The sequence below is a fragment of the Pinus tabuliformis genome, chromosome 9, assembly GCF_031772625.1.
Source record: "Pinus tabuliformis cultivar Carrire ecotype Pingquan chromosome 9, CPIR1, whole genome shotgun sequence".
NCBI classification, from domain to species: Eukaryota; Viridiplantae; Streptophyta; class Pinopsida; order Pinales; family Pinaceae; genus Pinus; species Pinus tabuliformis.
The window spans coordinates 1,735,462,109-1,735,478,477 of NC_142307.1; the positions used below are offsets into that span (position 1 = coordinate 1,735,462,109).

The 16,369-nt window shown below is 33.7% G+C and overlaps 1 protein-coding gene across 4 annotated transcripts; it reads left to right on the top strand.

The window, feature by feature from the left end:
- Positions 1-476: 476 nt before the first annotated feature.
- On the top strand, positions 477-15,877 carry LOC149155642 (uncharacterized). Of its 4 annotated transcripts, XM_089445847.1 has the most exons (6): positions 666-1,032; positions 1,319-1,383; positions 1,777-3,376; positions 11,447-11,835; positions 12,098-12,158; positions 14,515-15,877. In XM_089445847.1, the coding sequence occupies exons 3-6, from the start codon at positions 1,910-1,912 to the stop codon at positions 15,217-15,219; spliced, it is 2,622 nt and encodes an 873-aa protein (XP_089301973.1). In that variant the 5' UTR covers positions 666-1,032; positions 1,319-1,383; positions 1,777-1,909; the 3' UTR covers positions 15,220-15,877. The 4 variants fall into 4 exon arrangements, with proteins under 4 accessions (XP_089301972.1, XP_089301973.1, XP_089301974.1 ...); XM_089445846.1 differs by lacking the exons at positions 666-1,032; positions 1,319-1,383 and adding an exon at positions 477-642; XM_089445848.1 differs by lacking the exon at positions 1,319-1,383.
- The last annotated feature ends 492 nt before the right edge of the window (positions 15,878-16,369 follow it).

Below are 16,369 nucleotides of genomic sequence, written 5' to 3' on the forward strand. Positions count from 1 at the left end.
ATTTTTTGATTGGTAAACTTCTGTTAGTTAAAATGAAAAAAAAATTGATCCCTCTTATCTAAACTGGTTAATAAAAAAATTCATCCTACAATTTGACATTAAAATTGTAAGCAATTATAATACATTAAAATTATAATTATAATTATAACCAATTATAATTATAAAAATTGCAAAATGAAAACTTTCATCCTACAAGTTTGAATCCGAGACATGTTTGGAATTTGGATGGTTTAAAACCATCCCAGTCTTGGATTAGGAAAATACAATATAAATTCGCCGGAAAAACTGAACGACCCACGCCCCTAAGAACACGGAGTTTGTGCAGTAATTAACTCCCTCGGTGGGAAAAGGAACGGGCAGGCGAGAGGCATTTAATGTGTAGGGCCATCAACCGCGGTCCCCAACATTTGATTGGAGAGTGTTTTAGTCAAGGCGTGCGTGCATATTGAGGTGAGCAACGCCACGTTCCCCTTCTCGTACAATATACGACGGGACAGGGATTAGGATTCGATAGCGGTCCGCGCAGGCGAGGAAGAAAAGCAAGAAAAATCGGAGCAGCGCTCTAGATGATGGAAGACAGAAGAAGATTGAAGGCCGCTTCTCCCGCAGCTTTTCACAGTCCGGATCGCCCAGACCCAGAAGGTAAGGCGGCGGGCAATAAATCGATTATACTATCTGCTGATGCTTTTCAGTCCCGGGATTAGCCCGACACGGGAGAATTGGGTCAATGTTGGGCTCGGGAATCGATGACAGGTCGGCCGTGTAGGGAAGAAAGAGACCGTTCCTCGTCTGCGTCTAAATCCCCTTCATTATTTTAGGCCGCATGGACTTTCCGATCGGGGGGAATACATTCTCTGAGTGCATCTGGCTGGTTTCTATAACATGTCGGAATAAGTTAACTTTACGAATTAATGGAGTGTAGATAGCATACTGGCAGTTATACCATACCATGATATTTTGTATACTGTGGAAATTTTTTTCAGAAACTTTGCCCTTTGTAAATCGCCTGGATCTTAGTCTTTCTAACCTCTGGTATCTTCGAAACCCAACAACCACAGACGGTTCCTAATCTGCGTTCTTATTTCTGTAGGACTTATTCTCACATGCCTTCTGATTATATGAATTTAGGGTTTAATCTCTAGTGGTAGTAGGTTATTTTAGCTTTGATATTAGTTTTCTATCTATTAAGCTGGGTGAAGTGTTCACCTTAAATATTTGATGTTTTGACAACATCTTATAATGTTTAAGAAGTTTTCTCCGTAATATTCTTCACTGTAAAAAATTACATGCTAAAAATACTTTAAATTTTGAAATTCAGTGTCATTTCAACACCTAGCTGGTGCTGCTGCAAGTTCTAAATGGGCTTGTGTATGAAGAACATAGGTACCCTTATAGGTTTTCTGACTTCCCTTTCATTGATATTTTCTTTGGGCAAATTTCCAATAGATTTTGTATTTCTGTGAAACAGGATTTTGTTTAGATAAAATCAATTATTGGTTTAATGCATAATGTTTAATATTTATCTGACTGCGAAAATAGCTTTGGCTTTTTCTATTCTAAATTAGGGTTTAATATGGAAGCATGGCCGCATGAAATCTCCTTGGTGGTAGGCTTTGTCTTTGTCTGAAAATGGCTTTTGCTATTCTTAATTAGGGTTTAGTATGGAAGCATGGCAGCCTTGGATCGGTGTCACCATGTGCTATTTAATGAAATTTCTGCATATACTTTCTGAATTAATTTTCTGCGCTCTGTCTAACTTATTCTGTTATGCTGCAGAAATGTTCGAAGTTGCGACTAAATAGGCATTTTTATGCAAATTCCTTAACGAATCGAGCAAGTTCGCCGCAGAATAAGTATCCAGATCCGAGAAATATATATTTATTTCTTCTGGCTTCTGAAGCCTGATGTGATGTCACATAGATTTTCAAATCATCTGACCCAGTCAGGCATTGTTGATGACATGCCTGGCATGTACGCAGAGCAGTCGCAGATGATGTATCCGGAGATGTTCAATTTTCCAAATGGCCTGGAACTCTTGGGTGTGCCAGGCAGAGACGACGGCGTCTCGGGTTCGAAACTCAGCACGACACCAAACTGGACTAGGGTTTCGGACGGACAGCAATCTCATGAATGGTCTCTGAATAGTATAGCTCCCAAGTATATAACCAATGAATTCAGCGGTGGGGCAGTCGGTGGAAGTATGCATTTCGACTCCATGGGAATTGTCAAAGAAGGGAATTTGCAAACAGTTCACAACATGCATGCCCAAGCAGATCATACCATGCAGCTATGCCTGATGAACCCTGGAAACGGAGAGTATTCTGGACTTGGGCTTCCTATTTCTACCAACATGGGAATACCGAATTCCTCTAATGCCGGAATGAGTTCTCAGAAACACTACGGGGAATTGGCACATCAGTTCCCCACATTCTCACGATCCATATCTGCAGACGTTGGTGTGGAACAGTTGCCCACAAATGCCAGGGAATCTCCTCACACGCCATGGCAAAGCACTAGGGTAAATGAGCTTCATCTTCTTCCAGGCGGCCATGGGAACTTGCAAGGCGGCCATGGGAACTTGCAAAACAACCAGTTTGCAACTTCACAACTCAGAAATACGCTTAATTGGGCGAACAGACAGGCTGGATCTTCACCATATAATTCGACCCATTGGAACGAAGAACCCTTAGAGACCAAAGTTGTTGGCGGTTTTGGAAGCCGAGATGATCGATTTGCTCAAGGACTCGCTTTGTCTTTGTCCTCGAATTCTCAAATACAGGTGCAACCCTTGGAAACTAGGAGGCTAAGTTCTGCACAGGACATGGTTAGCCGCCTGCAAGCAAGCGCCGATGTGAAGTCTAAACAGGTGGAAGTTAAACCAACAAATGGATTTGGTTGGTTTTCTTCGTATAACTCAATTGGATCGAATGGGATTTTATCGTCAGCAAAAGGATCTGCGTTTCTTGTTCCTCCTGCAGCCGATTCAGTCCATGCAAATATGGGTACATCAGAAATAGCAGCAACACGCTATGGCGTTCTACTGGAAAATCCCAAATACATGAAAGCAACCCAGGAGTTATTCGATGAGTTGAGCAACATGGTAGGGATGGGGGATGCCACCATTAGCAGTACTGTCTCCAATCAGAACCGTTACAGATTGCAGGAAAACAGTAACTCAATTGCAAACAGAAGTATGCATGATCCAGCAAGTGTTTCGGCGGGCTCGAAAGTTGGGTTTTCCATTCCAGCTGCTGCAGCGCCGTCATCATCAACTGTACCAACTGAAATGCGCAATGCCCAAGACCAGCGAATATTCCCGGGAGAACTGCTCGCACTTCAAAAACGGAAGAAAGAACTTTTGTGGCTGCTCGATGAGGTCAGTCTGCTCATTTTCTTTCTAAAATTTTCTCGTTATCATCAAAACAATTCAACTACGCAGATCCGACCTGTCAAATCTAGTTATATTCAAAACTGTTTAGTAGTACGTTTTTTTCAGAGAAATAGTATAGGTGGCTCGCAGACACAACCGAGGATCGTAATAGATGAGGGTGAAACAGTACTGATCATAGTAATTGCAAATAATCTGTAAATTAGCCATTTCCTTTTTTGAGAGGTCATTGATACTCCAGCTACTTATAGATATCCATATTTCTTTTCTGAGAAATGAGTGATATATTAAATCTGGAGAGGAATAAATAAATACCATTATTAAATTTCTGCATACCAAATTCTGCATCATACAGATGAGTAGGGAAACTGGAATATATATTAATGGTTTAAAGAGTGTAGGGTCTTTAATGTTTGTTAAATTTTATTTTTATATCCTACTTCCTGTATACATTCATAATAGAAAATCTTTCCTTAATTTCGATTTGGTGTGCTTTTATATGACTATATGTTAATGGTTTTTAATGTTGGTTAAATTCTATTTTTATATACTACTTCCTGTATATATTCGGGATAGAAAATATCTACTTATTTTGATTTAGTTTTTTTTAATAGGAATATTTTATACCATAAAAAAAACATTCCAACAAATATATATATATACAACGAAAATGTAGTAAAAAATATCTAATTGTTATAAAAAATACATCAAATAGAAAAAACTATTTCCACCATTGATATATTCAACATTAAAATCGTGTATTTGATATATTTGATATATTGAACATTAAAATAGTATATACTATTTAATATTGTCCCAGTTCTTTCCCTATCTTCTCCTTTTTAATACATATAATTGAATGTTATTTATTTATATTTTGTTAGTTTAAAAAGTATTAAAATTATATTCACATGTTTTTAAGTAGTTTTATTTTATGTCAGGGTGGATATTTCCAAATTTTAGATTTAAATAAATTGAATATGAAATTATTTCTTTTTAGCATATTAAACCCAAAAAAATCCATTTTCCATCGAAAGAAAAATATCTGTTTTATGTTGAAGATATAATTTTAATATTAAAAAATAAAGTAAAATTCCATTCTCCATTGAAAGAAAGATATCTATTTTATGTTAATGATATAATTTTAATATTAAGAAATAAAGTGAGTAACATGTTAAAATTTGTTAAAGAATAAATTTTGATCACAAAAGCATTGCTGGCTCTCACCATTACTTTATATAAAATAGAATGATAATATTTAGAAATATTCATATTCCTACTTCATATTATCATTTAAACATCTACCTTATCCTAATTTCAATTTTCAATAAACCATCAACTGTTATATTCTATTACATCAAGGTTCTAATTTTGAAAAAACTATTACCTTCCATATTTCTCTTTAATAAATACTAATCCAAAACACTCTCAAACTTCTAAATTTTTACAAAACATAATATTATTTCAAATAATCATTATTAAAAAGCATATATACATCAAATGTCTGTACAATACATGTGTGTACAACAAAAATTCTCACACAATACATGACTGTTCCAAATTGTGGCCGGAAAAGGATATCTGATTGTAAACAGAGATCCCTATACGAATGCAATTGTATGGAAGTAATATTCAATTGTACCTCACCTTACTTCGAATTTCCATATCACAAGATATGTACTTCAATATGAACTGAATTGTACCTACCGTTAATTTGAATCTCCAGCACACATGTAATGAAAAAATGATAGATATCTCTGCCAGTTATAAATCTCTTCCTGTGTGCTCTCACACATGTTTCTCTGTTATGTTCTGGAAAATGGAAAACATTGATCTAGAGTCTAGACAAGAGGATAGAAAATGGAACATAAAAAAGGAGCTAAAGATAGAAATGTTGATTTTGATATTTATTAAATTTATAATTTATAAATAGTAAAAGATTTGTTAAATGAAAATACTGTGTTTTTAAAGCCAAGTGGAACTAAATTGAGTATCTAATTTTTGGATTAAGAATATAAATATTTAAATTGAGCATCTAATTTTTGGATTAAGAATATAAATATTTATAAATTAAATGACTAATGCTAGGAAGTGATTGGGATGGTTTATTTTAAGTTTTCATTTTTATGGTTATAGTTCTACAAGAGAATGTTATTTTTGTTTATTTAAAAAAAAAAAAAATTAAAAAAAAATTATATAAATTGAACAAACACATATTAATAATTTTTAATCAAATTTAAAAAAAAATTGTATTTAAAACTTTTTTATCTATAAATTTTAATTTATTTAATTATTAATTTATATTAATAATATACTAATAATCGATGAATTTATTAATTAATTTATTTTAAAATTTTAATTTTACTCATTAAAATTTTATAAATCAAAATTTATTAATTGAATATACAATTTTATGGGCTTGGAGTATGCCTTAAAACTGTTTTTTCTTCTCTAAGAGCCTATTTTCTTGGGACATAAGGAACCAGGTTAACAGCCAAGGCCTAGAAGTATGGGAGGAGAGAAAGCTTGCCCCCTTACACCAACGTGGTGTGGTTTTCCTTGAATATGGGTGATGAGTTAGCCTGCATTAACAATAGCAACTAGAAATCGTTGTCCTCCTGCTGGTCTGACAAGTGAGTTATGATAAGTTTTCCCACTTGTAAAAAAATAAATATACAACTTTAATTATATTAATGATGATGATGGTGGTGGTGGTGGTTAACGTCCACTGAGACCAAATTTTGGTCTATCAGACCTAAAGAAACAAATTATTTAGCTTGATTTAGGATTTTATTCATATGCTGAAAAAGCTTGGAGAGAAGCCTCCCGAGCTCACTATAATTTTGACAATGTAAAAGGTTAGGAAGGTCAGTATTGCAACAAAGATTTTGAAACTGAGATCTAATGTGGTTGTACCTAGGGCACTCTAAGAGGAAGTGATTTTCATCCTCGATGTTCATATTCTCACAAAGATGGCAGAACCTTTCCATCCATGGTGTTTTAGGAACTGCCCAACGATGGTTTCACTATGGAGCTCATGAGATTTTGTTCTAATCTTGGCTATATTAATTTTCTTCTTTGAGCTAGATAAAACAGAGGGATACTTTTGATCTTCTAGGGTGAGGTTGATGACCTCCTTATAATATCTTAATTTTCTTTTAGCTGCTAAATCCTTCTCACACTGCATTTTTTCTTTGAACTTAGAAGTAACAATATTTTTAATGTTATTAATGTTCTGCAATGCAACATTCTCGTCAATCTCCCAATGCTTTAACTAGACCCTGGTGTTTTTATACCAACCTTGTTTGAGCCTTAGGTGGTTTTGGTTGGAATTTAAAGCTAGCTTAGGAAGTCTATGGTCTCCTATGTTATTGAGTTTGTGCTTGTACAACAGAAGCCTAGTCATAGCTAGGGTCTGGATAGGGGAAAGACCCACTTCTATAAGGAGAATAGGATAGGTGTGTTGCTTTTAATTTTGAGGTTATACATTATAAAATGCTTCTGGATTTGCTCAATCTTTCTCCAGGATTCTCTAGGGATGCTACAACCCCAAACCTCACATCCATATAAGATAGCCAGAGTGACTAAAGTTTCAAAGAGGAACTTCTTTCTATCCCACATTACGAGGTTTGTCGTTTTACAATTATTTTCAAGACCAAAATAAGCTTTCCACCCCCCATTAATCCTTTTGTCAATGCTATAGTTCTAGTTGAGCTTGTGATGAATATCAATTCCTAGGTACTTGTAGGAAAACACTTCCTCCAAGTTACTATTGTCATACATAAAATTAGCGTAAGTGTCCTTCTTGGTTTTGATAATCATAACTTTGTTTTGTCAATGTTAACAATCATACCCATGGTAGAGCAGAAATCCTTAAGAAGTATAAGTTGCTTATCAAGATCAGATGGGTACCTTGCGAGAAGAACAATATCATCAGCATAGAGAAGAAGGATGATGACTATCCCAGCTAAGATCATGCCAGCACATCCTGCTTCCTCAAAACAACCTTCTAGCTTATCGATGTAAATGCCAAATAGGGTAGGGGAGAGGGGGGAACCTTGTTTAACTTCGATATTACAGTTAATTTCTTTTGACCACCCCTCATTGTTCTTTAACTTGGCAATTACATTGTTGTATAACTTTATAGCGGCAACTCTCAACTCAAAAGGAACCTTTAGCTCTTCTAATCTATTCCAAAGGTTATTTCTAGGAACCATATCGAAAACCTTTCTAAAGTCCACAAAGAAACAAAAGACATTGGATTTATCATTGCGGCATTCCTCCACAATGATCCTAAGCATAACAGGTGGTTTGTTGTTGAATGGTGCCTTCTAAAACCCGCTTGGTCTTTAGCCCACTTACCTTCACTTTCAAGCCATATGCTCAACTTATTTTCCAAAATAATACCATAGAACTTGGCTACGCGAGGGCTGATCATAATTGTCTGATAATTAGAGGGGTTATTTATATCTCCACTTTTAAAAATAGGGATAATGAGGCTTTGAGTCCATGGTTTAGGGAGCCCTTTCTTGATTGCTTGATTGAAAAGCTTGTGAATGTGGAGGATGAGGACATGACCTCCAATTTTTAATGTTTCAATGTCCTTAGCTTTCCCATTAGCCAAGCGATTAACCCCAAAATCAATGTCTTCTAATGAGAAAACTTATTTCGTTGTGCGCAGGGTTTCAAAGTTATCCATGACATTTGGAGATTCATAAAGCTTTTTAAGATAGGAATTCTAGTCGTGTAAAGCAATTTTATTATTATCTTTAGTTTTCCTAGTTAGAATCTACCTCCACGAGTTACCTTAGAGAGGTGTAAGATATATTGCCTTTTTTTCCTTTTAGTTAGGCCTTTGTATATTTTTATCTTGCCAATTTTAAGAGATTCATCAACAACTTCCTTAATTGTTCTCCTCGCACTTTTACAATCATTGTCATACCACGGGTTGGTTTTGCTACTTCTTTTATTACTTGAAACTTCAATTGAGAACTTGTTAATAGAATATGAGAGGGTTGTAGTAAAATTATAATAGAGATCTTCTATGTTGTCTATACTAGATAATGGAAGCAAATTAGTTTTTAATTCATCTAGAAAAAGATCTTTATTATTTAAATATCATTATTTATAATATTTTCCCAATAAAAAATATCTTTATTTTCCTCTATATAGGTAGATATATATAACTTTTCCAGAAATTATTTGTATTCAAAATATCACGGGCAAAAATTAAATTTTGGGTCTGAAGATGGCAAATTCTTCCCAACTTCAAAATAAATCCTTTTAACTGTTTAACAAACTTACATTGTGATTTTTATTATTATTATCAATAAATATTTTTTCAATGACTTACATTATGATTTCTATTATTTATTATAAATGCTATATTTGAAAAAACATTCAATTGAATATTTATTCTAATAATTATATGTCGATGTCTTTCCAACTCATTTTTTGTGATCAAATTTTTGTTAGATATTTTCTGAAATTTTAAACTTTAATTAAATAATTTTCCGAATATTCACGTGTTTAATATTTGAAATTTGAAATTTATTTATTTAATCAAAAATATATTTTAAACCACTAAAAATAATAATCCATTAAAATATATATAACCATTGTTTGTTTTACTAATCTATATTACCTAATTCATGTTATAATTATGATAATTTATTATAATTATTATATTTTTGAGAAGGACTTATCACGATAAAAACAATTGTTTATTTTACTAATCTATATTACCTAATTCATATTATAATTATTATATTTTTGAAAAGGACTTATAAACCGAAAGATGGAAGTATGCTGAAATTTCATATAAGATTTCATGTACTCTATGTTATATTCTCACTGTTGCTATTCTGACCGAAGATATTATTCTCCATCTGCAGTCCGGCAACAGACAAATTTGTAAAATTAATACATTTGTAACTCAACTTTTTCTAACATAAATTAATACATTTGTAATTCAACTTTTTATAGAGTGCGCGATTCAGAAAATTCTGTGCGGATCTGACATTTTTAATAGCAAAATAGAAATTTGAAAAGAAACGATCAATCTGTTTCGCTATAATTGATTGAGTTTACAACTATACATTCATTTTCGGACAAACAACATCGACATTCATTTTCAGTAGAGATGAAAAAAACAATGGTGATGTTTCGATTTATGTGATTTTGTTGTTTTTTAATTAATATAGATATATTTTAAATAAGGATTTAATATGAGTTAAGAGGATCTAGCGGCCTGGAGTATGCCGTAAAACTGCTTCTGCTTGGCTAAGAGCTCGTCTTCCTCGGACGTAAGGAAACAGGTTAACGGCCCAAGACCCAGAGGCATCTGGCAGGAGTGATGAGCCTGCTCCCTTACGGACCACCAGCGGGTTATTCCAGGTGGCGTGGTTTTCCTATCTAACTGTGATGAGTCAAACTGACATTCGCGGATAGCAGCCAGAGATCGCTGTCCTCACTGTTGGTTTTGACACCTGAGTTGATAGGTTTTTCCACCTAGGTGAAAAAAAAAAAGAGGATCTAGTGTAAATATTTTTATGATTTTATATTATTTAAATGTTTTGTATAGTTAGTTTTTTTTTTTTTTTTTTCATATTTTAATTTTTTTTTAATTCGGAAGATATGAATAAAATTTCAACTTTGATGATTGACTAACAGCTTTACACATGATATTAGGCTGTATAAGAAGCCTTTAAACTCAAAAATTATTCTAAATTCAAATCTGTAAACATATTGTAATTTGTCAGTTTATAACATTTATAAAATAGTTATATCTAATATAATAGTGAGGACTTATCTTTCCAAATTACCAATTCTCTAAATATTCTAATTCAAATTAAAATAACAAAATTACCTTTATTGGAGTAATTCAAATTAAAATAACAAAATTACCTTTATCTCTCTCCAATATAGTAACTACTATATTTTCAAGCCGATCATACTACAAATATTTCGCATTTAATATTTTCATACCTGGTGTTTGATGATAGCATCTTCCTCTCCATTACTGACCTCAAACATCTGGGTGACCATTACACATTTAGGTGCGCTACATTTATTGTTCCGGGTGATTAACATGCATTTTGGTTCAGTGCGTTTATTGTAGCTGGGAACGGTATCTAGGCCGTTAAATCTCGGTGGGTAGAGGCGTTACGTATCTATGGGCAGAGTGTGTGTTCCAAATTGTAGTAAATGTAACTTAAATTATGTTAAGGTGTTTTTGGTTAGGATTATGAAAACTGTGTGCAATTTTAATGGTTATATTTTATTTGAATTATTGTAATATATTTAAATTAATTGGAATTTTAGCAATATCATTAGTAAATAAAATTGTAAATTTTTATTGTTTAAATTATATTTTTAGATTAATAATTTCTTTTTTTAAATTATAAACAATATATAATAACAATCTACAATTCTAACTTACAAATTCTTCAAAAATAAATAACTTACAATTCCAACCCACACATTCTTCAAAAATAAATAACCTACAATTCCAACCCACACATTCTTCAAAAATAAATAGGTTAGAAAAAAATACATAATACTTACTTTTATAATTATAAATTACAATAAATGCAGTGCATTTAACACACTTTCCTGTACTTAACACACTTTCCTAATAAAATGTTTGTTTTTTTTAATTGAATAATATTTATCTTTGTATTGTACTTAAATGAATAACATAGACTTAGGTTGACATTTTGTACAGAAAATTGTGATTTATTATTTTTTAAATTACATTTTTAAAGGAGAATGCTATTTCCAATCTTATAACATTATAAATGCGATTAACAAGCTAAGGAAATAGCGCTGGCCCTCTCTCTCCACGTTCCATCCATTTATTCACATGCTGTGGAGAGAGAAAGGAACACTATTTCTGTAGCTTTTCAGCACGCATTATAATGTTATGGGGTTGGAAATAGAAATCGCCAATTTTTAAATATATAAATGAATGTAAATACCATCAATACATTCCTTTCTGCAATCACATTCGATGAACCTTGATTGATTGTACTCAAATCGGATATCGACATTTAACAGGTACATAGGCAATACCGTCAATATTGCGATCACAGGAAGATGGTAATTTCTTCTTTCGAATCCATAGCAGGTGTGGGGGCTGCAACTCCTTATCTTGCTCCTGCATCGAAGGCCATGTCAAGACATTTCAGGTGCTTAAAGGACGCCATTAAAGGTCAAGTTAAAGTAACGTGCGAGCTACTAGGCGAGAAAGAGTCAGCTGGCAGTCCTGGCACAACCAAGGGGGAAACACCGAGGCTGAGGTTTTTAGAGCAGAGCCTGCGACAGCAGCGTGCGTTCCAGCAGGTTGGAATGATTGCTGAGCAAGAAGCTTGGCGACCTCAGAAAGGCCTTCCTCAACACGCGATCAGTGCTCTCCGGGCATGGCTGTTTGAACACTTTCTCAATCCGTAAGTAGTAATCACTCTGAGCATGTAGATTTTCACCGTCAGTAAATATGGCGATGAATATTGTTGGAACTTTGTGCAAGCTGGTTGGTATGTCTAGTGTTTCTGGTGAATACTGCATTCATATTCATGATTCACCCAAAACACCCAAACCCCAACAAAATTACACAATTTCAGAAATGGATTTTCTAGTATAGCACAATTCCAACCCATTGCAGGTTGCAGTAAATTGTTAACTGATCCCCTCAAAAAAATTACTCCTCAGGTATCCTTCAGATGCAGATAAGCATATGCTGGCCAGGAAGACCGGTCTGACAAGAAATCAGGTTTGTGCAACAAACTGAACTTCTCAAAAATTGTAAACATAAAAAAATGTTCAAAAACGAAATACGCAATGATCAACATTAAGAAAAATGCCAGGGACGGCAATACCTATGATATATGTTGCTTAGAATCTGAAACATGTGTAACTGGAGTTTATACTATTTTTAATTTTGAAATATGTATTTTTATTTTTATTAGATAGTAAATATTAATCACCATGCAATAAGTTAATCATTAGTGTACTGTTTTTACATTTTGTTTTGTCCAGTAAACAAGAACAAAGTGACATAAGGATGAAAAGCTAGTAAACTAATAAATCCGTTAGATTTTTTGGAGGGTTTTCCCGCATCTTTTCTGGTTAAAATTGTTCCTAATTTGGTAGGGATTTGTTGGAATCACAAGTTTGAGCTGTGAACTCTCCACAATTTGAGTACTTAAGGGGTTTTCCAGGGTGTTGAATTCATATCTGCAATCAAAAACCTAATTTAAGAAATTGACAAAAAAAAAATTCACCCATTGCAGCCAAAATCTCCAAAAAAAAAAATAATTAAACAAAGTCACCAATAATTTCCTTATTGCATGGCTTGTGTTGTGTGTAATAACTCTCTAATCCCTCTATATTTTATAACAAGCTCGTCTAGTCCTAACTCTCTCAAGAGAGGGGCCGAGATCATGCAAATTTAGCCATGATACTCTTTTGTATATAGATTAGTTTAATAGAGTGTTTGATCTATTGTTCCTAACTCTCTCAAGAGAGGGGCCGAGATCATGCAAATTTAGCCATGATACTCCTTCGTATATAGATTAGTTTAATAGAGTGTTTGATCTATTGTTTCTCTGAATATTTGATTTGTCTGTGGATTGTGGATAGTTGCATGCAAATGAGAATTGCAAAGATCTAGTGTTTTTTGTTGTTGTGTGAAGTTCCATTGTTGAAAAATATTTGTAAAAGAAGAGGAGATCTGCTTGTGAAGAAGCTAGATCAACATAGATTTGGTTTGACTACAATTGAGAGCAATGTCTACATGTTTTAAATGGTGGTTCTTATTAGATGGTGCAAGAGGTACAACTGCCACATGCACCTGGAATGTTGGCATTTCTCATTCTAGATCTAAACTAATAAAATATTCTAGATCTGATCTCTCTCTCTAGTAGGATAAACAATACCACATTATTGTATTAGTTCAGATCTAGAATGAGAAATGCCAACTACATGCACCTTGAATGTTGGCATTTCTCATTCTAGATCTAAAATAATAAGATATTCTAGATCTGATCTCTCTCTCAAGTGAGATAAACAATACCACTATATTATATTAGTTCGGATCTAGGATGAGAAATGCCAACTACATGCACCTAGAATGTTGGCATTTTTCATTCTAGATCTAAACTAATAAAATATTCTAACCACCTGGAATGTTGGCATTTTTCATTCTAGATCTAAACTAATAAAATATTCTAGATCTGATCTCTCTCTCCACTGGGATAAACAATACCACAATATTGTATTAGTTCAGATCTAGAATGAGAAATGCCAACATTCCACTTGCTTGCCAAAGTTGTACATATTGCACCATATGATAATTTCGAGAACCATCATTTAAAAAATGTAGACATTGCTCTCAATTGTCAATGCACACTAGATCAAACCAAATATATGCTGATCTAGCTTGTTCACAACTAGATCTCCTCTCTTTTACAAATTTTTTCCCACAATGAAGCTTCACACAATGGCAAAAACAATGGATCTTAGCAATTCTCCTTTGCATGCAACTATCCACAATCCACACACAAATCAAATATTCACACAATGATCAAACACTCTATGAAACTAATCTATGGAGAAAGGAATATCATGGCTAAAATTGCATGATCTCAGCCCTTCTAACTAGCTCTGATACCATATTAGAAATTAGAGAGTGAGAGAGCCATTAAACACAACACCAAACATACATTGTGATATTTTTATCGATCACAATAGTTACACATACCTATGACATAAATCTCTGATTTCCACACATCTAAATTGACTCTTGAGAACTTTCAATGACAATTCATGATAACACATAGAAAAATTACTTAATGTTTACACTTCTCAAAAATTATATTCTTGCAAAAACAAAAAAATTATTAAAGTAAAAAAAAATATAAATTTGAGAAATATTCTGGAATTTGAGAATTAAAAAAAAAAAAAATTATGGTTTGACTCCTCTCCTGACCATCCTATTCCAAAAATATGCAATATACTCCTGATGGTTATATTCCAAGATTGTACATCAATATAAGTTCACTGGAAAACATGGAGGAACATTGGTTCAAAGAAATGAATAACTTTATTACATTTGATATTGTTTCCAGGTTTCCAATTGGTTTATAAATGCTAGAGTGAGACTCTGGAAGCCGATGATAGAAGACATGTACCAGGAGGAACTCAAGGAATCTGAAATTAACAAGGGAGGCCTTTCTGATAAACAAAAGAAAACTGTTACCGCTCGGAAAAACGACGAGAAAGGTTCAAATAAGCATGGAAAAATTCCAGGAGGACCTGGTGATGATAACCCCTACTCATCTGATTCCGACTCTCAAGAATTCAAGAACAACCTGTCGCCAAATGGGCAGGACAGCACCACCAGCGCAGCCGTGAGCTTACCGATGGATTCAACCGTAGTCCAGGAGGAAAATTTTGATGGCAACTTCAGATCATCCGGAGCTAATCAGATAATGACAGGTCGTGAAGCAGAAAGTAATATGCCTTCAGCGAACCCCATGATCGCTCCGCTTAAAAGGAAGCAGGAGGCAAATCATGATCACGAGCATGATAACGACAATACAAATGTCCCACGCTCTGAAGTTGGTCTTGCGTTCTCTTCTAATTACAACAACCACCTAAATGGCAGCAGTGGGATACTGTATCATCCACAGGACTTGTCATCTGCACAGTTTGGAAGTGGTGATCATGTCTCTCTTACTTTGGGACTCCGCCATGGTGGCACTCGCCCGATTCCAGTCGCTGATCAAGAAAACTACCAGAAATCTATGTATCTCTCCAGACGATTAAATTAACAGTAGTACACATCAGCATTGGAATCACAGTTACAATTTACAGGAATTCAATTGCTTCTTCATATTCACATTCTCAGAGTTTATCATAATATCCTCGGAGTCCCTGTTACAGAAAGCAATACTCTTGAATCTTGCCAGACGCAATTGCAATATAGGCTGCAGAAATAGCAGTAGCATTATGGTATTTATTACTGTATTATGAAAGAATGTGCAGCGAACCAAACCAAGTATACATCAATCCTGGAAGCTGGTACACTCACCGAGATTATTTATGTCCAGTAAATAGCAAATATCCTATACCACTGGAGATGGGAAACGGCCATTACATTATAATGTACATCGCATAGTTCGAGTTATAGGAGAGCTGCTCAGATTTATAGAAAAAAAAATCCATTATCATGGCACCCGTCACCTTATATTCCCAAATTCCTGTAATCTATAACCGGGGAAGTTTCAGTTTCAGACTTTCGTGTAACGATATTCGGTTGCCATGAAATATGCACAGTGAAATTTGAAACGACCAGATATATATTGTTCCATATAGTTTGTAATTAGGCTACTTTATACGCCTTTATTTTCCTGTAATTATCTGGAAATTTGTTACATATTATTGTCTAACCAAGAACTTGTTATATATGTTTGTTTAACCAAGAATAATTTGCAGAGATGATGATGTGGGATTGAATGTAATTGTTCAAATCTTAACGCTATGGAGTCATTATTTGTTTGATATAAAATGTAGTTTTATGTAGTCACTATTGTTTGATATAAAATGTAGTTTTGGTTTTTATTTATTTATATATGTGAAGAAATTAGTCTGGAACAACTTTATGGTGTATATGGTTTTGTTCGGATTGGAATAAAAGTCTCCACCTCACCATTACTATATTGATTTGATTTGAATTAGGAAGGAAGTAAATAAAATTATTTTTTTTTTTTGTTTTTTAATTTTTTTTTTGCATTCCTCAGAGCATCACCCAATTTCAAAAATCATGAAAAATTAGTCACTACCTCTCATAGAAATGGTCATAGATGAATTATTTACTTAACGCAATTGAATCCAAAAAAATATATGATATCTAGAATTAGAAAATACAAATAAACATTAATAATAATGATTGTTATTAAAAAAATTATATATATTTTTACA